The following is a 26,326-nucleotide window of genomic DNA, read 5'->3' on the forward strand; positions in this document are numbered from 1 at the left end:
CATTTTTTTTTCACCTAAAATAATTTGCACAACATCATACTATTCAGTCTCTTATGTGTTGCTTGGCTTAAAACGGGGACTTTGTCATCTTATTGTAATATTTCAGTAAAAGTAATTTGACATGCACATAAATAAACAGTATGGAACTTTTTAAATTTGCTCAATTTCCCGAATTGCATTGCATGATGGGAAACAACTATTTTAATCATAAATTTGAAATAATCTAGGTCGGTCTGGTGACCCACAATTATTTTACACCTATTGTCGAAATTTACATTGATGAATTGATATATGGTTTGTTATCTGGATGGTGGTCATATTCTATCTATTCTATTCGGGAGATAAAGCGGGTTAATTAATCAACGTTAAAGATAAAATGTTGAACTATTAACACCATTATCTTGTAAAAATATCTTTTCGTAGACCAAAGATTTATGGTAATGTTAAACCAAAAAAAAGATTAGTTGTTTCAATCATTTAATAGACATGAAATTAATACTTCCTTTTCAGACGGTGTGACGAATAAACCACAATTTTTCAATCGGATAATGAATTAATATGCATTTTGAAAATGATGCTCAAATCTGAGTGCAGTCTTTGCTCCAGTAGTGAATTCATTTACATAAATGACAGAGTTGTATCTATGGTTGACATGAGATTTATTTTTAATGATTATATATACTTATAGAACAAATACAGTATTTTAGTTCAACGAGTAACATTCCAAATTCAACTGTATCAATTAACAATTCTATTTAATATTCTGATTCTACGTTGCAATTGTTTAAGACAATGCTGGTATGTATTGTATCTTAACCGGATATCCAATGTTGAAATGCTAGTACAATATTATGAATGCCTTGTGTTAATGAGGCTCACAACTGGATACAGATCGTCATGCCGACCACATGCTGTCAGAGAGGCGCATGACTCTGAAGCAACAAACATGCATTTCTAAAAACCTGTTCTCACCAACTCAATTTATATTAAAATGAATCCGGGATTACTTGTCTGTTTATGAGGAAAGAGAAAATAAACAGTCTGGCCAACTTGCTGACATGGATTTCCGTTCCTGATTTGAGTTTGTTTGCATTCACACTAAATGTATTCCCACTTTATATGTATTCACAGGAACTAGTACTGACAGGTCACGATAAGGTTGATACTAGTTAAGTAAGTTTAATAATTGACTTACCAATACCAATTAATACTAACTTGTTAAGATTAGGAAAATGTTTACCCCTCATTGCTAGTATAGCAGTCATACCGTACATGATAATACTTCCTGGGTAGTTAGGGATTGGTAAAAATTGATGAATTTGATGAATTGATGATTTGTGAACGAAATTAAAAATTCTTTGATGAAAAAATTGCATTAGCATATGATCTGCGGTAATCAGTATTAACCTTGTGTCAACACTTTGCTGGTTAATTAATATCCCTTAATATATTTAAACAATGAACCATTGCAATAGGGACATACTTTGAAATGTTAAAACAAAATTGCTCTAAACTTTGCATGACCATTCAGGCCACCGGTGCATTCAAATGTGTGGCATGTACAGTACCTATACACTACGTGCACCTAAAAACCCCATCCCTCAGGACCTAAGCACCTGTGTTCAGTTCAAACATGGTTGTAAGGTCGATGGAATATCAGCTTTATCCTTATCGGTTGCTTATACTTATCGAAACACATAATAATAATTAGAACACGTAGATAATAGATAAAATGTACATGTCTGAGAATTTACTTGCAAAAAATATACACGCATACATATATTTTGGAAAACAAATTGACCAGAATTTTTTTTCTTCAAAAAATAATATTATAATAATACTTGAGGTTGCTGTTTTGTATGAAATGGATTTCTGTTTTGTTCTCAAGCTTAAATAGAATTTAAAAAGTGAAAATATGTCAATTTCAATATTGTATGAGTTTCATCAATCCAAACACATTGAAGACAAATTTCAACTGAAGGTATCTTCCAGTTGAGCTTTTTACACTGCAAATTGGCAATAATTTTTGTACGAAAAAAATGTTGTCAAAATTGCTTCCTAATTTGATTTTTGAAATCAATTTTCAAATATGTTTTTGTTTTTAGATCATTTTCATTTAGTTCCATTTCCACCAAATCCATTTTTCGTTTTCAATTTTCTGCTCGTTGACCTTGACCTATGACCCCAGTCACATTGTTGGTCTTGCCGACAGTCGTCAGAAGAAATTTGTAACAAAGCTACACTTAATTAGTTTACTCGAGAATGTTAATATTAATAATATTTAAATAAAAAAAAAAATTGCAAATCAACTGACGGAAACTTAGATTGGTGATGAAGTATACAATATCGTATTTACCTGAACGTTGTCCAATCAGCCTCATCACTGTTCCCTCCTATCAGAGTGACATTGGCCTCGCGCATACATAGAAGGGTGGTATCCCACAGCGAATCACAACCTCTCGTTTTACATTGAATCTTCACTTATAAGTATTTACAAATATTACTGTTGACAACCATGGATAATCAGAAATGAGTGTAAAAACCAAACTTTGAAGTTGAACTTTTATCAAGCTTTTGAGTTTAAAAATTATTTATGAAAGTTTTATAAACAGAGCTTACTCCATGTGCCTCATGTGTTCATTTGCTTGTTAATTATTTTCTCCACAATTTATAAGGTTACTGGTTTACCCCACACTGCTCGTTCACATCATCAGACAGGAAATCGTACTACAAACCCCTCGTCAAAGATCCAGAACGAATGGAAATTACTAAACATGTTCAATTAATGCAACATCACATAATTACTTATTGGAGATCCCCCTGTGTATCCACAGGATGAAATTGAAGGCCCAATTCAGTCGCCCAGGGTGATTATTTATTGGAGGTATGGCTTGAAATTAAAGGCCCAATTCAGTCGCCCAGGGAGATTGTTTATTGGAGCCCATATTGCATGAATGGACCTATGCTATACCAGGTTACTAGTAACTGTGACTATATAGACAATCCATAACAACAAAATATTGGGGCTATTATGAAATATGTTACTAAGATGCAAATAATGAGTCAGTTTTTTTTATTATGTTTATTTCAACAATAGATGATGCAGATGTGTCGTATCATATCCATTTGCCATCCTCATATTGTTTAAGTACGATGTCACGGTAATGACAAGTATATACACACGTTTTTTTTGGGTTGCTGTGTTCACGCTTGCTACGGTAAACAATAAAAAAAAATACTAATCACTCCATGATTAAGATTGGTATCACACAATGTTTTGCCAATATAGAGATCTAGTGTTATTTTTCTGTTATATTGGTAATATTTCAGCAAACAGCATTTTGTGGGACAAAAGTACCAATATATATATATATATATATATATATAGTTCACGGAGTTCTGACCTTTTGACCTGCACGATAAATTGTCAAGCCCCTGTATTCATATGTGCCGCTGTAGTACTGTCCATACAACCACTAGTGGTTATCCTGAAGTTTTTCTGTCACAAATGCATCTTTAGAAATATTAATATTACAATGAAATTCTAACAGCCCGCACATTGCACAGAAAATGAATGAATACTAATTCAGCTTTACCTGATGTGTAAAAATACAATTAGCTGTTCAATGGCTACATGAATGGAGTAAAAACGTAAATGAATTTTAAATGAAAATTGACTTTAATAAAAATGTGTTTTAAAACAAAAATGAATTCGAAAATTATTTTAAACCGAGATCAAAATCAAAATGCCTTTTTTTTTTAAAGTCCTAAAGTGAGCCACCTTGGTTTACATAGGTTATAGGTTATATCGGTATGCAATAAAAATTCATTGAATCCAAAACAAAACAAGCAATAAAACAAAACTGTGTGTAAAATATCCTAGTTGTTTTTCGGCTGAGTGAACCTATTCTCGAACCCTCCGGGGATGTTTGCACTGACTGTTTGACTCCAGTTTCTGATCAATAGACATCATATCATATGCTTGTATATTGACTTTACTTGATGGCAGATACAATGTATGATTGCAGGAAGTTGCTTGTAAATCACATGGTTTTATTTCCTGTCACTTCTCAAGTCATTGGTCCCCTCTAGCTCAATTGGCTACTTCATGGGTGCAAGTATTTTGGGGGTCAATGCCCTATTGAGAATTCAACCATGTATTTTTTGCAAGAAGCAAAGAGTAGCTTCTAACACATCTGTGTAACAATGTAATTAATTTCATCGCAAAATCTGCGTAAGCATTGAATATATCTATGTACCAAAAACACACATCTGTGTAACACTTTGAACACTTCTATATAACACTTTGAACACATCTGTGTAGCACTTTGAACACATCTGTGTAGCACTTTGAATACATCTGTGTAGCACTTTGAATTCATCTGTGTAGCACTTTGAATTCATCTGTGTAACACTTTGAATCATTTGTGTAACACTTTAAATCCATCTGTGTAACACTTTTAATCCATCTGTGTAACACTTTTAATCCATCTGTGTAACACTTTGAATTCATCTGTGTAACACTTTGAATCATCTGTGTAACACTTTTAATCCATCTGTGTAACACTTTGAATCCATCTGTGTAACACTTTGAATCCATCTGTGTAATACTTTAAATCCATCTGTGTAATACTTTGAATCCATATGTGTAAAACTTTGAACACATCTGTGTAAAACTTTGAATACATCTGTGTAACACTTTGAATACATCTGTGTAACACTTTGAATACATCTGTGTAACACTTTGAATACATCTGTGTAACACTTTGAATACATCTGTGTAACACTTTGAATACATCTGTGTAGCACTTTGAATACATCTGTGTAACACTTTGAATCCATCTGTGTAAAACTTTGAATACATCTGTGTAACACTTTGAATACATCTGTGTAACACTTTGAATACATCTGTGTAGCACTTTGAATATATCTGTGTAGCACTTTGAATACATCTGTGTAACACTTTGAACACATCTGTGTAACACTTTGAATCCATCTGTGTAACACTTTGAATCCATCTGTGTAACACTTTGAACACATCTGTGTAGCACTTTGAACACATCTGTGTAACACTTTGAATCCATCTGTGTAACACTTTGAATCCATCTGTGTAACACTTTGAATCCATCTGTGTAACACTTTGAACACATCTGTGTAACACTTTGAACACATCTGTGTAACACTTTGAACACATCTGTGTAACACTTTGAATCCATCTGTGTAACACTTTGAATCCATCTGTGTAACACTTTGAACACATCTGTGTAACACTTTGAACACATCTGTGTAACACTTTGAACACATCTGTGTAACACTTTGAATCCATCTGTGTAACACTTTGAATCCATCTGTGTAACACTTTGAATCCATCTGTGTAACACTTTGAATCCATCTGTGTAACACTTTGAACACATCTGTGTAACACTTTGAACACATCTGTGTAACACTTTGAACACATGGCTAACTAATCTATAACACTTTGTACAAGTTACTGTTTTCCAACACTGGTCATACCTACTGACATGCTCTTGTCTATAGTGGCTGACATTTACGTGTGTGTTATCATTTCTAGCATTTTAGCGCATATCTTAATATATTTACTTTCTGAGTTGTACAGCCTGCAGGATTGCTATTATCACTATCAACTCCTTCTGTTTATATCACCACGGTTGACCTTTCATGACCTTTTGGGAGCAGTCTGTCCAAATATGGATGTTTTTTCCAACCGTTTTAATTAATTGAACTTTATGAGCGTCCAGTGTCTACATTGAGCTTTACTGGCACCGTCCACATTGTATGCTGCTTGACCATATAGAGATTCATACATATAGAGATTCATACATATATGAAATATATTTAAATATATGATGGGTGGTAAGCTTGCTCATTGACCCAATGGATGCCACAATTTTTTTTCTTGCAAAATGTTTTACAAATTATTATTTTAATAGTTTTCTATAATTAATTTTGGAGGTTATGGGCTCTATTTCCCTCTCTATTGGCGACACGTCTTGACCATTATTTTTTTCAAGTTGTTAAGCTTTTGAATGTTAAAGTAAATTAATATTACCTTTCACAAAATGAAATAAAACTGCACTAGAAAAGTAAATTATGTCCAATTAAGTTAAAAAAAAATCAATCATGAATTCTTCAAAATTCATGAAAATGCGCAAAATTTTTGTAGAAAAAAGATGGGTATGTGTGTGCTATCTTAAAGACTAAACTTTAATACTGAATTGCCAAAGAAGAAAAAGTACTATTTTTTTTTTTACATACTAGTGATCTACTATGGTCTCAGTTGAATAGAGATGCCAGATAATTTACGGTGTAAGCCTTGAAGCTGTCTTTCTATTGTTGCCACTTGATATACAACGTTTTACGCAATTGTTATCCTCCGGTATCAATAAAAGGAACTGAGATCAGATAACTGTTTCTGTGGGGTGATGATTCCATTAGATAGACAGATAATGGTCCTCATTTATTTCTTTCATGCTGGACATTTTGTTTGTCTGGGTTTTACTCAATAATACAGCTGGTCAGCCTGATGGTAAAGGGATCGATAGATAAGGGTTCCCAAGAGTTCAAGGCCCCCTAGCATCCGGTGATAAGCCATCATGTCTGTCCACTGACCCCCTACTTCAGCATAAGTGATCTGTGATAGGTAGATAGGGATTAATTGATGTATTTATGTTGGTGCAAATTTTCTCTGTTAGTTGATTTAAGGATGTTCACAAATGACGATTGAAATTCCATGAAACTTGCTGTGACTTACGTGGAGAAGACCCCCTGCAAGTAATTCAAGGGTGGTGGTCGGAGTGCCATGCTTATCGGACATTTGAGTCCTATATTATCAAAGATGGGGACTGTTAATGTTTTGACTATCAACATGTACATAAAGATATTACCATGGTTTAACTAAACTACTGCCGTGGTTGGAAAATGTCGAAAAAGTTCAAAATCAAGGCAGTTAAATAGTGCACATCGTGACCAGATAAAAATTTGCAATTAGCTTTTGGGTGAATCACTTTTTATCATCCCAAATCGTGCATATGTGAGGTGTGACAATCGCCGCCATTTAGCTGTGACTCACTCATCTTAACAACTCTTATGAATAATTCACTATTAATAAATTTCCCAATTTTCGTCGTCTTGCCCAAAATTTGTGATTATACATATCATAAAATCTTTCATAGCGACACCAAGACTAGATTATAACCGATCAGTGTTCACAAGATGACAATTTGTCTGATATACTAATCTATGTTCACGCTCAGCGACAAATTTATCTGCAAGTTTGGTCAAATATAACCTAACATCGAAATTCAACAAATCTAAATCATATCGGTTATACGAACACAATGCTGCACATTAAAGAATATTAATTATCAGTAAATATATTGATTCTTTTTAACTTTTTAATCTACGAGTGACGATATACACGTACACGTTCAGCATTCTCACTGATAGCGTCAAATGAAATGCAATTAACATTCTTATCGTCACACCTGCTCCCAAATTTGGCAGTGCTGATCAGCAAAGTTATCCATGCGGTCATAGCCAAATAGATACGCTCTTACAATTCTGCTGATAATGGAGAACTGATTTGAATCACCCCTGTCGTGTCGGCTTGTTTGTTACGGGTCCCATGTCATGTCTACAACACGAGTAGAATTTGAATGCACAGCACCTACGTTGATTCAATCTCCTCAAACGTAGACGCCTACGTTGATTCAATCTCCTCAAACGTAGACGCCTACGTTGATTCAATCTCCTCAAACGTAGACAAAATAATTTGGAAAAAAGGGGGGGAGATAATTTGTTATGTTTTATTGCATGCAATCTATATACGTATCTGTCTCGTTACTATTTGCACACACATACTGATATCAGTGAAATGTGGTAAATGTTTGGATTTCCTGTCCTGTTGGTCGTTGAATTGTTATAAATTATATCAATCTGTCGCAGCATTTAGCTTAATTCTGCTTTTAAGTTTAACCCTTTACCCTACAATTCCAACTGAATGGGGCCAGGATATTTGTTTGTTTTATTCGTAAGCTCTGCTTCCATCAAGGATGCCTCAATGGATTTATTTCCTTTGTCCATCCTCGTCTTCCATCCCACATCCTGTGGTAAAAATGTTACATTTCTTCATTTTTTTTTTTTTTTAATAATATTTTGTGTATACACCTACCAGATTTGCTGTACTATTAATGCAGACATACATTACAGAAGTATATACATTTTTTTTTATTAATATTCTATTGGAAATGCATTTCTAATAGAGCAAATACTGTATTATATAGGTTGCATGGAAGCCATTTTGAGCATACTATGATGCACTGTTTATGTTACATCAGGAAAATGGAGAATAGAGACATCAATGATAGCAATATACCTCATTGATTGCCAAGCTTGATGGGAAAGTTGTGAAGTCTCAGTTTTTTTTAAAAAAAATTTAAAAGATTTTAATGAATCAAATTTAGTTATAATTCATAGGCGCTTGTTAAATATGTATTAAATATGGTATAAATTCATTCAAAGGTTGCTAAGCAATCATTATTGATTACTAGTATTGGATTGTGAAAAGACCTGTCACCTTGTGGCAGCATATAAAATTACTTTTGTTTTTTACTAAAAAAACTTTGATATGTTTCTTTAGAAATTTAACGGCAGCTAATTTTATCTTGTGCTTAAAAAAGGTAAATTTGCTAAAATTGCCCAGGGCACAAGTTATGTATAAATGTATGCATTAAATTCATGATTTTTCATGAAAAGTTAATGTAACTGAAATAATTGCAATATTCCTAGAAACCATGCCAGAAATGTTTTTTTTTTTTTTTTTTTTTTTTTGAGTAGCATTGTGTACATCTATCATTAGATCTGAAAAGACTTTGAATATCTAAGTAATTTTTTCCATCCCGTTTTTGATGGGTCTTAAACTAAAACAATACAGTCCTATGTTTGTGGACTTTTCTAACTGACTATATTTTTTATCTTTCATTCAGATGGCACCAGTAAGTGGTGGTTGGATGACACAAGTTATTTATTACAGGAAACAAAACAACAAACAAATCATACACACAGAAGACGTAAGCGGTCCACGAGTGAAGAGAACTTTGTTGAAACCTTAGTAGTCGTTGATAATAAGATGTATCTTCATCATACACGCAACAATATCGAGCCATACATCTTAACCATTATGAATATTGTAAGTTAACTCATATATCCCATAAAACACTCAATTTTATGTATTGTTACAAGTGTCGCGCCATGATTGGTCGATAGTTTTAATTCATGCAAGCATTGTCAGAATCTCAAATACTGCACATCACGTTTCCAGTCCACATATTTGGTGTCATTCAACCGGAAATGTTTTCAAAAGTGCCAGGAAATCATATCGTGCTTAAATGTTATTATTGTCAAAATTGGTAATATTTTGTTGATTCAGCATACAGCTAATGTAATTTTTGATTTTAAATGTGCATCTATCAGAGATGTGTTTCTAATAGAACAAATATGGTACATCTTTAACATTGTTTTCTCAGGAACTCTGTTTATCTGTTTTTGAATAATATTTGGGAAATTTTCCCAAAATACATAAACACAATGTTGTTTACTGTTACCATGGTAACTACTAGTATGCCTGTAGCTCTATGCTTGTACATAATAACTCACTAAACACTCATGTTAATCATCACCGTGTACATGTATGTTGCCAAATAAGTAGACGTTTACATTTACTCAGCGTTCCCTTTTTTAAGGCCATGAAATGTTTATAATAGTAACAAGTTTTGATGAGGTCTTGAAAGGTCAGTTTTGCTCAATTATTTTACTGTGATTTTAATTATTTTTATGTGTATAAGGTGATGTTAAACATCCAATCACAGGCAGACTGGTATCGGGTTATGTTAAACATCCAATTATGAATATCTATTTAGCGCTCATATGTGACGATAAAGTAAGACTCAATTAAATTGATGCCCTTTTTGTCTCAGACAACATCATTTTTTTCTTCTGAAATATAAATATTAAAAAAATAAACATTATGTATTTAAGTTGGAGGGTATTCTCTGGCAAATAAACCATTCATGGGGATACTTTGGCAGAATCTTGAAATATTGTTTTCTTGCAAATAATTTAGTACCTGGGAATAACAGCTTGGCCATCAAGTGTAATTGACTTAGGATTATAATTCTATGTCACTTTACACCTTATATTGCAAAGAAACACATCTGGCATATGTTAGACATCACACTTTGTCAAAAGTCTGCTAAACAATGTAGCAACAAGTATCTACGAAGGAGTAAAATATACAAGGGGGGGGGGGCATGTCAAATATCTGCCATGTGTAGGGGAATCGCTACAATGCTTCACCCAGGCATCAATATTTTTTCCAGTACACTTCAGTTGCTTAAATTGGGATACTGAAATGGCCATCAAATCCAAAAGGCCCTCTTGAAATTTATTTACATTGCAGTTTGGTCCTAAGTAATTGTTTTGGCTGTTTTTTCCAGTTCATTGAAAGTGCAGCATATATCAAGCACTTTATCTGTGTATTCTGCTTCGTTGCCGTCAGAATTGGATTGCCGTTGTATGTACGCATATATACATTTATTTAATTCAATCTGATTCAGTTTTAGAATTTTAATTGTTTCAGGTGCATTTTGCATGCTCCAGTAGATGTCCAGTCATATTAACGCTTCTCGGCTCTCCTATAAATTTCTGTCTGTTTTGGCAGAAAATTCCACATGGAATTTATAGAGAAATACCGAATATTCAGTTGATATAACTTCTAACTTAAGGAATTAATATAAATTTTATTTAAAATTTACAGCTTATTCTGTCATAGTCACAATATTTTTCTGATACATATAAGAAATTTGAATAATATCATCCCTAATAAATATGTTTTGAAGTCCTGGATGAACGAGGAATCATTAAATTGTAATATTGAACATAGTCGCAACTGGTTTTTTGAAGAGATTGTATGTACGTCATGTTTTTCCTTCAAATTTATTTTATTAGTTCTATATTTTTTGTAGTTTTTTTAGTACTTATTATGTATAATTTAAATTTGTGATAACCAACACTTTTAAAAAAGTTGTTATCAAATTAATAATAAATATGATAAAATAAAATACAAATTTAAAATACAATGAAAAAATAAATTAATAAAGGCTCAATTTATTAGATTAAAATCAAACTTGATAAAAGTGCGTATTTTATTGGGTGCATGTTTTTTGAGATCTTACTGTTGGGCATTTTTTATTCTATTTTCAACTTGTTTCTCTGAAGTTACCGGTAGTATGTCAAGCGTTTACTTTTTAATCTCAGATAAAATTATTGATGGGGACGATGTTATTTACAGTGACTTGTTTATTATTGTTGTTGACGATGACAAATTTTTAAAAGGCAACCATTTTCTCATTATAATAACTCATAAGTGACGAAAGTGACATAATTTTCTGTAACCAAGCCAGAAAGTAAATCACCATGGCGACTGGTGAAGCCTAGACTTGTCTTAGTATTTAATCATTGTGTTTTATAGTGATGGTGAGACAGGATCGTATTTACAGTACACTGGTGAAACTGACAAGCCCAAGTTTGCATGTCATGGAGTAAACGTACAAAAAACAAATTTGTATTGACAAGTGAAGGCTAAGTCTTAGACCATTGACATGGCCATGCTTCCTGTATCTGGAAAGTCGGTCACGACCGCTCTGTTCCAGTCAAATTATGTTTACACTAACTAAACATTTGCAGTATGAAGTGTAGCCCGCCCATGCACGGCTCCCGGGAACCATCAAATTGTGCGTTGTCTGGTTTTACTATTAAACAAAGTAGTTTGAAATAACTCAAGACTGTTAGCACTCCAGTACCTACCCAAAAAATTGAGCTTTTACAAGTTTATTTATATTCTGATTATCAAATAAAATTCTTTTCTCAACCTCAAGTGTATAGAGCATAAACAATGAGAAACTAAAACTAGTCTACGTGTTTTCACTTTAAACAAATGAAGTTGAGCTTTGGCTTTTGACAGTTTTCAGAGAGTTTAACTGACTAATTTATTTCAATAAGAATATTAATTACAAATTTTCAGATTAGTGTTTTCAAAACATGAAATTTACCACAAAAACATCTTAGCATGTTGACTGATCTTGTTACCAAACAAGTTATTCCCCACTATCCAATCAATAGGGCGGTATCGTGACATGTGATGCACTATTGACCAATCGTTGATTGAGATACATTTTGTACGTTACCATGTGATTCACAATAACCAATCAGTAATTGAGGTAACTTTGCACGTCATTTACTATTAACCAATCAGTGATACCTGTATGTACAAATGTCCCTCGCCATGTAGTGCGAGAATTGAAGTGTATGACTACGACACTGTGTATAAAGTTCACTGGGACACCATTCGATATGTGAAAGTTTTTGCCTATGAGGAAACTATAAACGTCTAACATGAATTTATATTACGAATCCACCTAATATAAGTCATTGACTAACGCAATTTATGAGAGTGAGTTACTCTCTGCCAGTCTATCTATCAGTCTGTTTGATTTAATTTGTCCTTAAACTATTACGAGTTTAGTTAAACAAATGTTGTACTTTCCCTAATAAAATATTGTGTTGGGGTGCGTGTGTGTTCAAATGTTTCGCATACTTCAGCCTGTAGGGGGTGTTTGACCATGCAACTGTTGATCATTAATGCGCTAAGAATAAACAATTGGAAAAATTAAATTGCAAATTGAATAACTGTTTGTTGAATTATTTGTTAAGTGTACTGTTGAACCTCAAATACACTTTTTACTATCAGTCTTACTTCATTCTCCGTCCTTTTTTTTTTTTTTCCCATTACTACCACTCGCTGTACTCTTTTACTCAGATGCTCTTTCTTTTTTTTTGCCATTTCTCTGTCTAATCTGACTGCTATTTTGACTGTCTTTTCAGTCCCAAAATACATTTTCCAATACAAACTATATTACTTTCTATGTTAACTTGAGTTATTTTTATCTTCTTGTGTTCGTTTACATTGCATTCACATCATCTCCATTTCTGTACGTGTATCTGCACTCTTCGACTCTTTCGGTTTGTCACCTTTCTTTCCATAAATCCAAATTACTACACTTTTCTTCTAAAATAGGGTAAAAGAAAATTATGTCCATTTGGTGTGAATTCAACAAAAAATATGTAGAAAAATACATAAAAATCTGCAAAATGCTGGCGAGAATAATAAAAAACTTGTTTTCAGTAATTATGAAGCTTCGTTATTTGTAATGTTTAATAATTTTTTTGTTTTTCTTGGAGGTCAGGTTGCCAACCTGTATCACGATGGCAGTATAGGAAATTCAATCAATATTGTCGTATCCAGAATGATCATCATTATTGTGGATCAAGTGAGTATTACTCCGTAACTGTAATTTCACACACCAGGGTACTTGCAAAACTTTGGCAGTGAAGATTTTAATTTGGGATCCTTCAAGGCTGTCTACATGAGGCATTTCATTAGGCAACAACACACTGAGCAATGCATGAGGGAAGGTGACAATAACTTGGAAACTATGGCAACTATGGCAATAGTACTTGAAAAAACAACACAACATTGCCCAACAGCACCATTATATCATCTTTGCATTGCTTTCTACATTTTATCATTCTTCATCTTATGTTAAATTTTCTTGACTTTTTCGAGAATTTGTCCCCTTGAATTTGTTTAAACTGGAGTCAATGCGAAGCCACTTACAAGATTGTTTTTGATTGGCCATCCAACCCTAACACCTAACAATCTGGCCAATCAGACGCAGCAGGTTTTCTTTCAACATAACCAATTCTGCCTTATATATATACTTTGACTTGACTGTCAAACTGCAAAAAAATAAAACAGTTAACAGTTCACATATAGATCTGTTGAAGTATCAAAATTTGGTCTACGGTCCACAACCAATATCTTATTACCTGGTAGATCTGATCATCCTTTGTAACTGATATTTGTCTTACAGGTTAATCTTGAAATTAATCACCATGCCGACAAATCGTTGGATAGTTTTTGTAAATGGCAGAAAAGCATCAATCCAGCACTGGATTCAAAAGCGGTATTAGAAGACGGGATAGCGCACCATGATAATGCTATACTGATTACAAGGTACACATATGGCAGCTGTCTGTCCATCCATCAGTCTGTCTGTGAAATCTTCTTCTCTAAAACTTCACAAATGAATTACATAGTTTAATCCCCATTCATTTGAATTACAGAGAGGTGTTTCTTATTGTTATCTTATCATATATTTTTCTAGGTTTGATATTTGCAAGTACCAAAACAAGCCATGCGGTACATTAGGTAAGTTTGAAACTTCTTGTTGAGTGAAAAGTTTTATCAAATCATTGTCGAAAATCTACAGAGAGTGCAAACGCGAGATACAGGTAACTTGCAGCTTTTCTGCAAAAGTTCTTATCTACCGGTATGTTCCAATGACCCTATCAAATTCCTGTTTGATGTGACTGCAAGTAAGATTCACTAATTAGACAGTTCCTTGCTCTATTGCAATGCTCAAAGGAACTTTCTCCTCTGTACAAATTTTCTTTGCGCTTGCTGTAATAAAAATAGGGGGTATTTGAATTTAATGACTTTGCGACAGACACTATTCACATATGATTTGCATATTTGCAGTTTGCATATGATTAGCATAAATCTACATTTTTTTTTTTTACAGAATTATGCACAATTTGCAAATCATGGGGCACGTCTATTGCCAAATTTTTGTACTGGTATATTAAAGTAGAAATATATGTTACCTATTGGTATCTATTATTGTTCTTGTAGGGTTAGCTCCTGTAGGTGGCATGTGCCAGAGTGAAAAAAGTTGCAGTATTAGCGAAGATATGGGTATTGCAACAGCATTTACGATCGCTCATGAAATGGGACATAAGTAAGTTTTTGAAATAGCAAATGCTGTATGTTGGATAAATCTATGAATAATTAATGGTATCTGGATTTAGCTACAATGTCCGAAATCTTGTTATATAATAATAGCTTTTTTTGCTAAATTACCTACATCCTGATTAGTGATCACAGTGTAGCTAAATTAGTAGCAATACAGTGTAGCTAGATTAGTCACAATACAGTGTAGCTAAATTAGTCACAATACAGTGTAGCTAAATTAGCAACAATACAGTGTAGCTAAATTATCAGTAGCTACAATACAGTGTAGCTAAATTGACTACAATATAGTGTAGCTAAATTGACTACAATACAGTGTAGCTAAATTGACTACAATACAGTGTAGCTAAATTGACTACAATACAGTGTAGCTAAATTGACTACAATACAGTGTAGCTAAATTGACTACAATACAGTAGCTAAATTGGCTACAATGCAGTGTTGCTAAATTATCTACAATACAGTGTAGCTAAATTGGCTACAATGCAGTGTTGCTAAATTATCTACAATACAGTGTAGCTAAATTAGTCACAATAGTGTAGCTAAATTGGCTACAATACAGTGTAGCTAAATTATCTACAATACAGTGTAGCTAAATTGGCTACAATACAGTGTAGCTAAATTATCTACAATACAGTGTAGCTAAATTGGCTACAATGCAGTGTTGCTAAATTGGCTACAATGCAGTGTTGCTAAATTATCTACAATACAGTGTAGCTAAATTGGCTACAATGTAGTGTTGCTAAATTATCTACAATACAGTGTAGCTAAATTAGTCACAATACAGTGTAGCTAAATTGGCTACAATACAGTGTAGCTAAATTAGTCACAATACAGTGTAGCTAAATTGGCTACAATACAGTGTTGCTAAATTATCTACAATACAGTGTAGCTAAATTGGCTACAATACAGTGTAGCTAAATTAGTCACAATACAGTGTAGCTAAATTGGCTACAATACAGTGTTGCTAAATTATCTACAATACAGTGTAGCTAAATTGGCTACAATACAGTGTTGCTAAATTGGCTACAATACAGTGTTGCTAAATTAGTGACAATACAGTGTAGCTAAATTGGCTACAATACAGTGTTGCTAAATTATCTACAATACAGTATAGCTAAATTGGCTACAATACAGTGTTGCTAAATTATCTACAATACAGTGTAGCTAAATTGGCTACAATACAGTGTTGCTAAATTATCTACAATACAGTGTAGCTAAATTAGTCACAATACAGTGTAGCTAAATTATCTACAATACAGTGTAGCTAAATAAGGATATTGTGCAGTTATGTCATCTAAGTCATGTTAGGATCTGTCTTTCAGTAATTTCAGTTATGCTGAACTGCGGCGTTGTTTGACCACCCATCATGTCAACATTTTCAAAATATCTGTGAATGGTCTCTAATTCATACAAGTCCAGTAAAGTGGAAGAACACTTTTTTTCAGCACTGAGCTCTAATATATACAAATCCACAATCTGGCGGAAAAAGATAAACTCTTTTTCCTCTGTCTGATGTGGCAGCTAGAGACGTGTATTTATAGACAGGGGGTCAATTTATTTCTAGTTTGTTTTCATTTTGATCCTTCTTGTCTAAACATTAGAGACTTTTTAACAAATTGTTTATTTCCAGATTCACAAAACAAACTAATTACTTGGATGAGTGAAAACAGGGATAAATTTAGATCATAGGGTACTTTTAAACGCACCCTGGGGAGGGAGAGAGATGGTTGAACTATATGAATTCTGGAGGAGGGGTACCCAGGGCATCTATGCAAACACTTGTAGTATTTTAGGATTGAACTATTAATTTGCTAGGGGAGGAAGCTAATTTAATTGAATGGTTTTGGGAGGGGCACCCAGGGCATCTATAAACAAAGTGGACTGAACCATTTATCAGGGAGATTTATGTGTTTCCAACCTCGGTATTAAAATGGCATAAGCCTTTGTTGTACCATTTAGGTTTGTTAAGTTTTGTCATTTTCTGGGCGGAACACATAATTATTCACTGTGATTTGAACAGTGGAATCTACAAAATTGCTACTGTTCATTACCCTAGCTATGTGGAACCATTTTATTTTTATAATTTAAATATAAAAAATACAAAGAAGAAATTAATTATAGCTTAATACACCAACGCGGAATGTTAATTTCTCAATATATCAATTGTAAAAATCATTTTGAAATACCAATTTGCCATATATTGACTATGAAGAATTTATTATTACAGTTTTGGAATGGAACATGACGGTTCTGGCAACGATTGCGGAAAACCTGGCCACGAAAAAGCGAAGATAATGGCGGCCCAGTTGTCGCGCAATACAGACCCTTTCACCTGGTCATCTTGCAGTAAGAAATACATCACAAGGTTTTTAGAGTAAGTTAAAAGTGCTCTTTAAAATAAAACAAGAATAATGATATTGTGTTATGGAATCACCCCTCAGGTCAGGTGATGAGTGATGAAATATGAACAGAGTCATCAGTGTGTAAAATCAAAATTCATCAATTATTGTGTATTTGACAATATTGATATTCATGGTTCAAGCTATAAATGAATTCCGAGAGTGATGTGAGTGATATTGGTTAAAAATTCCTGATTGCACTGAATGTACTGAATGTACTGAATATCTTTTTGACCTCAGACCCTCATGCTTTTTGGCTTAGGAATATTTTGAATAAAAATTATGAGCAAATTTTGCAAAAATATATTTGAAATTGACTCTGAATGATTTCTGTGACAACTGACTGGTTTATTTTGCAGTTCAGGTAGTGGTCATTGCTTGACTAACCCACCATCCGTGAGGGACATAACACTACCCACTGCGATGTCGTTCCAAGTGCCCAGTGCTGATGAGCAATGTAAATTACAGCACGATGAAAAATCCAGACAGTGCAAATTTGGGGTGAGTTTTGTCTCTATTCACTAATAAAGGGCATTCATTTTGCAAGTCGGAAAATATTGTAACTATGAAATTATCAAAATATTTAGGGTAATTATCCAAAATTATCAATTCCCTGGTTATTAAAAATTAATGGGAGATATATTGGGCGGTTGTGCATGTCTAACAATAGCAATTTTCTGGGGTCTAAACTTGTAATCAAATAAGATTTGATAAATAAAAACAATTCTTTGATGTCTTGTATTAAAAATATTTTCTCCTCCATGCTTGTATGCTAATAGTTAGTCGCAGTTGTAAAAACAGATATGCCGCCATTTTACACGTCACAAGAAAAAGTTTTGAGAATTAGCAGTGTTTTGAATATCTGTTGTGAAATTAACAACAAGGGTACAAAACAATTTAGCACAATGTTATCATTCAAATAAATGGTATTAATACACAGCATAATTTTTTGTTTTTTAGTCAGTCTGCAAAGAATTGTGGTGTATCAGTAAAACCAATCGATGTGTTACAAACAGTATCCCAGCGGCGGAAGGCACAGAATGCACAATTGGTACCGATGAAAGAAGAGTAAGTTTGCCAAGGGTACTTAGATCCTGGGGTAGTTTTACCTTTTCACCACCAGTTCCCTCCCACAAATTCACAAAATAGTCCTGTTTTAGTTTGCAGTTTCCTTCAGAAGTTTGGGACAGAGATAGCCAAATTTTTTGAGTAAAAACTCAAATTTTGTCTGTCTCCAAAATTAGGATTCATACTGTTAAATATAAGAAAAAGTGCAGAATTATTTGGGCAAGAAAATCTGGTGGTGAAAAAAAAACAAATGCCTTGGCTTAATTATTTGCTAAGGGCTGCTTATGTAATCAAACAAAAATTACGTTGTACTAAAGTACAAAAAGTACGTTCAAGGTCTTCACTTTTTCATAGCATAACAACGATTTGCTCCCTCGCTTATTGTAATACCCTCAAATTGACAATGGTTGAGCCCCTATTTTACCAACTACTCTAAACAGTCTTTTTTGCTTCGCGTAATTATTTGCCTTAAATTACATTTTGGTGGTTGTCACTGTCGTATTCTGAGTTTTGGTGATAACGTTTTGGTTCAAATTCATGTGGCTATCGCCGAAAAAACTGAAAAAATCTTTCATCTAACATACAACTAACATACAGGAAGTCAAATTAGCATAACAATGCTTATATCTTTTGTGTGTTCATTGGGTTTTTAGTTCCCGTTCGGACGGTAGTTCGAAACGGGAAGTAGCGTTTTTGGTTGTGTGTGTGTGCGTGCGTGCGTGTGCAGTCATATTTCAGACATGCTTTGATGGATTCTCTTCATAAAGGTATACATATGCACATGAATTTGTTTTGTCATTAAATCATTTTTGACCGTTTGGCAGCTATTTTAGACCCCAAAATGTGCAGATTCTGATTAAGATTACATGCATCTAATACAAAGTTGTTTTTATGTTGTTAAATTAATGTCCTTAAAGTTCTATTATTATGTTGGTTTGTCAGAATGTTACCTTTATTTGTTTTTTGTTTGATATCTTGATTTGAAAATGATTGCAATAAAGATTATCAATATTTTTACTACATACCTGGACCCTGCCTTTCCCCTACATTGTACATTTGTATTATCGTTCAGGCAATGTGTTCCAGTGTTGCATCTTGGGAGAAGATTCGCTTAGGTGAGGTAAATGGTAACACACCCCGTGTTCGGGTCCATGTTTATGGATGCCTGTTGTCACTTCGCGATAATTAAAACTGAATAGTCTGAAGATCACTCAAATTATTTGGTAAGTACAGTGGAGTAATTTGTTTTTTTTTACTGAGTGTGGGTTTTTACCTTATTTAATTAATGCTTCCTGCAATGATATGTTTGCCTGCTCATTTGTCATTCAAGCTCCTTCAAGCCAGTTATCTATTTCAATTTGTGTTGGCTAAAAAAATATTTTCTTGCGTTTAACTGAAATATAAGTAGCTATGTTGATCGGGGCTAACTAATGGACAATGCATCTTCGCACTGCCCTACGCATGCAGTCACGGTTGTTTTGTATTCGATCGTCACAATAGCGACCATGCATTGGAAAATGACTGTTTTTGGACGTATTCAAGATAATCGTTCTGGTTTGATTATTACAATAAAAAAATCATTGATCCAACAGTATCACGTGATTACGATTTTGAGTGCCATTACGAGAGAAAACTGAATAACTTCATTCAAAATGCCCTGTCTGAGGTGGTACGTCCGCCATTTTGAGAGATTAGCCAGAATTTTACGTCATCGGTAGTGTAGAATATCATTTGTAAACGAAATATTGCTTCTTGACAACATGGAATAGTCATTTAAACCGTAAAATAGTAGTTTATGTTGATTGATCCCAGTCTAAAAGTTAATTTTTGCTATCCACCTCCAAAATGACTGAGTCGGGCGATCGTCGGTCCGTGTTATTGTCTACACCTCCCCCGGATACAGTCCGTGTATGCAGGACTAAAATATAAGATGATATATTTGTAAGCAACGATATATGAAATTTCGGGAATTGTATCGTTGCGAATCTACGAAGGTAATTTGTTTGATGCCCGTAGCTGGTGGTCTATGTATTAGTGCAATTGTATTTGATCACTGGCGCTCTCGTTTGTATCTTTTTTACCACTTATTGTTTACAAAAATAATAATTTTGTGTAACTCTGTGTTTATCTAGCTGCAATTTTTAAATGACGTGAACTAGCTACGTTAATATCGTGACGATCTTTGATAATTTGCGATCAAACACGGCGGGCCGCCATCTTTCAATTTGGGGAATGGAAAATATGAGTAACAATAACTGGGACAAAACTGAAACAGAAAAAGTGCATCTAAAATTCATTAAACAACTACTTGGGCTTAATAAATACACAGCGAATAGTGCATGTCGGGGTGAAATTGGAGCATTTCCATTGTTAACTGAAGTGAAAATCAATATGATTAAGTTCTGGTCCCGTGTCACAGACAAGTCACAAAATAATTATACAAAGATAGCGTTAAGCGATCAGACTTTGTCAAAAGCACAATGGGAAACATCAGTCAAAAATATCTTGAAAGATGTAGACCTCTCTAAAACATCACAGCTATCACATCAAAATATTAAGGAAATTAGCAGCACTATTACATAACATACTGGAGAGAGAATATGACAAATGAAAAAACAAAACTGAGAACATACATTAAAATTAATTACAATCTGGAAAATTACATTAATGTTTTGGATAATAATCAAAGAATATCAATGGCTAGATTCAGGACAAGTAGTCACAATCTAGCCATTGAAAAAGGCAGACATACCAATCCAAAAACCCCATTAGAAAATAGAATTAGTAAACAATGCCCATTACAGGAATTTGAAGACGAATTGCACTTTCTTGTATTTTGCCCACGATATCAAACAGATAGAAATGATTTTATTTCCAATATTTTATTCCCCAAAGAAATCATTACCAACCTGCAAAAATTCACATATTTAATGAAAAGTAATGACAGAAATATAATAAAACTTTTAGGGGAATTTTTACATAAATCATTTATTTTAAGAAATGAGCTTTCTTTGGATATAATACCTTGACTCTTTTTTTCTATTTTTTTTTTTTTTTTACGTTACCATACATTGATATTATTTCAATCACTTATATATTTATTGCTGTAAACCAATAGAACATTTGTAATTCTAAGGATGCAATAAAGTTATTATTATTACCGGGTATTATTATTATTATTATATACAGTAGGCCACCTTGTCACAGCGCCATCTACGTCCAAGGTCACTTATTTGAATCCATTTGTTTAAATGTGCATTTGAGAGAACTGAATTATTGTTGCAAGGTTTTGGTGGATTAATGTGAACTGTATATTGTTTGTAAACAAAATTTGTATTTTTTTCACAGGATCTGGATTTGAAAGACAATTTGGATGGATTATATCATGCAACAATACCACATAGTGCTGCAATATACACAAATCTATTACAGTAGATTTGCTGACTTTAATTACAAATCTTCATTTATGACACATTTATTTTATTATAAAAAATATAAATATAGAACTATGTATTTAAACTTTGAATTTCATTGTACACCAAATGAAGTTTGTAATAAAAACACTAACAACTTTTTTTCTGTGTGAATTTATGCAACTTTATTTGTACAGTAAGAGAATGATTCTGTTGCTAAGTGATGATATAGAAGGCAGTGCTGGTCCGTCCGTCCTACTTCAAACTGTGAAATAACGGGTCAAGATAAATTAATGATTGCAGGTTATGCTCATTAAGGTTCACTGAAATATATTCAGGTATCACCTCTGGAGTCTTGTAACCTTGGTATATTCAATGATTATGGATACTGCTAATATGTCAGTACTGCTAGCAGTATGTCTATTGATAACATACTAGATATGAGACATATTTTATTTAAAACTTAACAAGTCATTCCAGTATGTATTTACAGGTTGCTTGCTGATTTAAATAGCTGCATTTCATTCGAACAAAATCATTCTGGGTGCCTTTCTGAAGTTGACTTTGACCTTGTCACTGCGTTTCAGACATTAGACACTGCATTGAAAAATGTTTTGAAAGTACCGGTACCCATACTTGATCAGTGTACTGTAAACCATTTTCTTTTGTTTATTCCTATTTGTCATACTCAGAATGTACACTGTTTTTGTATTTCACCACGTAAATATATTTCTTGAATATTGTCAAGACCAAGTTTGGTACATGAGGATTTATTTGTACAGTTTGAACGGGAACTGTGTTATTTTCAATGACTTGTTGTTTTTATATTCAGTTTATAGTTTTTTGTTGGTGTTTCATTTTATTTTATTATATATTTCCTTTAAACTATTAGCCATTGTAATTTGATTAATTTTTATTTGTAATTTTCTTTTGTAACCTTTAACCTCCTCTAGTAGGTTGTTATGAGTTAATAAATACTTTGTTTAAGCTTTCGACCTTTATCACCACATTGAACACAACTACAACATATCTCATTGCATAAACACGGCATTGCATAAACATGGTTTTTATACTCGCTTATGAAAATTCAAATATGATTGGAGTCGTAGTCACCGTAGCTATTGCTGTGGTAATAATAACACCATCTTACTAACGCAATGGTGATGAAAAGTAAGAAAGCAAAGACGCAAATGACAGACAAGGCAAAGAAAAATCTGCGACTCGGTTACGCGGGGTCATATATTTTCTAATTCAGATTTGATTGTAGTCTGTTGTGATTTATGATGAAAAATTACACGACTTTCATGTTCACCCCTTGTTTACGCAATTTGTGATATTTTCAACTTCTTGTTGAAAACCGCAAGTCTGATTGTTTTGAAACTATACATATTGTTCATTTTCTAATCATATCTTCTGTTCTATAATTGAAATGTGCATTGCTAACAGCGGAGCTATCTCAGTCGAGAGGCTGCTTGTTTAATTACATCAGTGGTTTCAATCCATTCACACAGCTTCATGTTTTTTTTCTCTTAATATTCTTAATAAAAAGAAATTGATCGCCTAGAAACAGTTTGATGAACACAGTGATAAGTGATGAACATAGTCATAACAACCTATACTCGCTAAATTATTCATTAATTAATTAATTAGTGATTGCCAATTAAAATTACCCATTAACACTGGTTGCTGAACAGATCACCAGTATAAGGGTACATATCAGAAATCGGGATGTGGCATTGCAGGTCTTGTTTTCACAAAATTCATACCAAAACTGTAGTCAATAGAAAGTTGTTTGTATTTGTCCCAAAATGAAATGTATGAAATGAAAGTGACATGTCCTTCAAACTCAGAAAGGCCTTCATTTCTCCCATTTATATCATAGAATCGCTTTATCGCTAGACGGTGCAATTTATAAGAAAGGTTTATTATATTTTGTAATCCGATTTTATATAATCATATTTTCTCTGAATTATAATATTGACCTTTGCAAATTTGCATTTGATGGTTTATGAGCATAATTATTTTTAAATTTAGAAAGATCGTTATAACTAACTGTACCTCTGTTTATGTACACTCCATAGTGGTGCTACCAAGGAAGTTGTGAACCGTATGGTTATAAACCCCAAGCTGTAGATGGAGAATGGAGCCAATGGTCGTCATGGGGACAGTGTTCAAGAACATGTGGAGGAGGTGTTTCATCACTAGAAAGACACTGCAATAACCCAAAGTATGACGTCACTCATTTTTTTTTAATTAAATTTTTTTTTACTTTTAAGTATCTGTTGGATGTATAGTTCAAAAGTGTGTCACTGACATATCTAGTCTGATTTTGTTGAAAGCGATGGCAGTGGTCTACTGATGCATGGTGATTTGTTTTACATTTTATTAATTTTGACCAACAGGCAACCATTTTTGTCTTCAAAAACAACAAAAATCAGCGTTGTAACATTTCATCAACCGTTTCTCCAGCATGCATTAGCCATTTCATTTGAACTTGGTATTTTACATCATACATGGTTGTTTACTGACTGTTGTTTTGTTTCACAATTTAATTCAAAATGGCTGACTGTCGGCCATTTTGTTTTGTTTTCAAGTTTTCTTTTCGTTTCTCTGACACAGGTTATTTTGTGATCTGCAGTATAGGGGGAGGGGGTCCAAAGCTTGTTTCAAGATGTAACGAGTATCCATTCTGCAAAGTTATTTCCACCTTGCAATACAACTGTGTAGTGTGGCATTTTCTGTATGGGAATTAAAAAAAAAAAAGAGTGCATATACTGGTGAGCAACCATACCTGTGTAAAGAATGTTTTGATCGAGTGTTTCACTCAGAAATGCTTCCTGAAAACACACCGGAGGCTGCATACTGCTAAGCAACCATGCCAGTGTAAAGAATGTAACAAGTGTTTTTTTGGCCATGAAAGGCCAGCTGAAAACGACCACGACGGCTCATACTGGTAAACAACCATACCAGTGTAAAGAATGTAACAAGTGTTTTTGACAACCTGAAAACACATATGAGAGTGCATAGTAGGGAGAAACCATACCAATACAAAGAATGTGACAACCTGAAAGCACATATGATGCTAAAAATTATCATTTTTACACATTTTATAATTTTTGGTTGTTCTGGAAAGGGTGTTTTGCAAATCTGGAAACGATCAAACTTTTACTGCTGTAAAAATTCATGTATATTGAGAATTGAAAATCTGTTGAAAATCAAAACAAATTTCCCACTTTTACATATTTTTGTACAATTTATTTGTTTATTTTGGCCCAAATGAACATATTTTTTACTGGCTACATTTGTTGATCAAAAATATTTATGCGGATTTATAATGGTGAAATGTGACAAAGGTTTATTTCGTGACAAGTTGAATTTGGCATTCAAAGAGTTAACAGTGATCACAAGGACACATTCCCATGAAAGTCTGTGTAATATCAGTGAAATTTGACTTTTTTTCTTGCAAAAATTATTCTCAATGAATTTAAGAGATTTATGGTCATCGCTTTTTTTGGTTTACTGCAAATGATGATGAATTTTTAGCATTTCACATAATAACACTGTCAAAATCTTTCTTTCAGACCTTCCCATGGTGGTAAATATTGTCTTGGTGACAGAAAACGCTACAAATCGTGTAATATTGATGTAAGTTTAGTATCTATCACAATATACATTTGCTTTGAAAGTGATCGTAGCTAACCCCAAACAATACAGATTGAAACTTTAAAGAGCGGTAAGAATTGTTGGTATTTTAATGAGCAAAAAGCTACATCAAATCTACTAGAATAACGAAAAGCTAATAGTGGACACTTTGAATTAAAAATTGTTTTAAAAACATTCAACTATTAATCATATTTGATAGTTCTTTTTCAAAAGCTTCATTCGTTACGATACTAGAATTGTTAGTCCATCTGTATTGATAAATCTGATATTAAAAACAAAGTAGTTTTTATCGATCTAACAATAATATCGTGTACTATTTTTGTAGCCATGTTCAGAAAGTTCGCGTGATTATCGTGAGCTGCAATGTGCCGAGTTTGACAACCTACCGTTCCATGACAAGTACTATACATGGCGACCCTATACAGGAACTAAAGTCAAAGAGTGTGCGTTAAACTGCCTAGCTGTAGGTTACAATTTTTACACCGAGAGAGCTCCTCAAGTCGTTGATGGTACACTCTGCAATAAAGACTCTCTGGATATTTGCATAAATGGACAATGTCATGTAAGTTTATTTTCAGTTACCATGGTATTGTTATTGTTCAGTTTTGTGAGACCCTGTTTCCGTCTTCTTGGAGTTATTATAAATTAGGTACTGATTGTTCAACTTAGTTGTCTTCCTGTATCACCTTTGCATTTTCGACTTTTTTTAAAATCATCAGTTGTATAGCTACATGTACTTACCAGACACTCTCTTAGGGTAGCTTTCTCAGATTTGTATATTTGAGATGAAATTCATTTTGGTAAAAAAAAATTACATTTGGCTTTCTCTTTTG

The 26,326-nt window shown here is 33.4% G+C and overlaps 1 protein-coding gene across 5 annotated transcripts in view; it reads left to right on the top strand.

Moving 5' to 3' along the window:
• The window catches only part of LOC100375627 (A disintegrin and metalloproteinase with thrombospondin motifs 6), a 65,380-nt gene that overhangs the window by 33,487 nt on the left and 5,567 nt on the right, over positions 1-26,326 (top strand). For all 5 annotated transcript variants that reach the window (XM_085503330.1, XM_085503332.1, XM_085503333.1 and 2 more), the window contains 11 exons: positions 9,006-9,208; positions 13,323-13,406; positions 14,010-14,152; positions 14,304-14,347; positions 14,831-14,936; positions 17,178-17,324; positions 17,709-17,850; positions 18,310-18,417; positions 23,912-24,057; positions 25,412-25,475; positions 25,819-26,055. In XM_085503330.1, coding sequence (XP_085359456.1) covers positions 9,006-9,208; positions 13,323-13,406; positions 14,010-14,152; positions 14,304-14,347; positions 14,831-14,936; positions 17,178-17,324; positions 17,709-17,850; positions 18,310-18,417; positions 23,912-24,057; positions 25,412-25,475; positions 25,819-26,055 — 1,424 coding nt within the window. The remainder of the gene's footprint in view (positions 1-9,005; positions 9,209-13,322; positions 13,407-14,009; positions 14,153-14,303; positions 14,348-14,830; positions 14,937-17,177; positions 17,325-17,708; positions 17,851-18,309; positions 18,418-23,911; positions 24,058-25,411; positions 25,476-25,818; positions 26,056-26,326) is intronic.

The sequence above is a fragment of the Saccoglossus kowalevskii genome, chromosome 9, assembly GCF_978046115.1.
Source record: "Saccoglossus kowalevskii chromosome 9, keSacKowa6.1, whole genome shotgun sequence".
Taxonomy (NCBI): domain Eukaryota; kingdom Metazoa; phylum Hemichordata; class Enteropneusta; family Harrimaniidae; genus Saccoglossus; species Saccoglossus kowalevskii.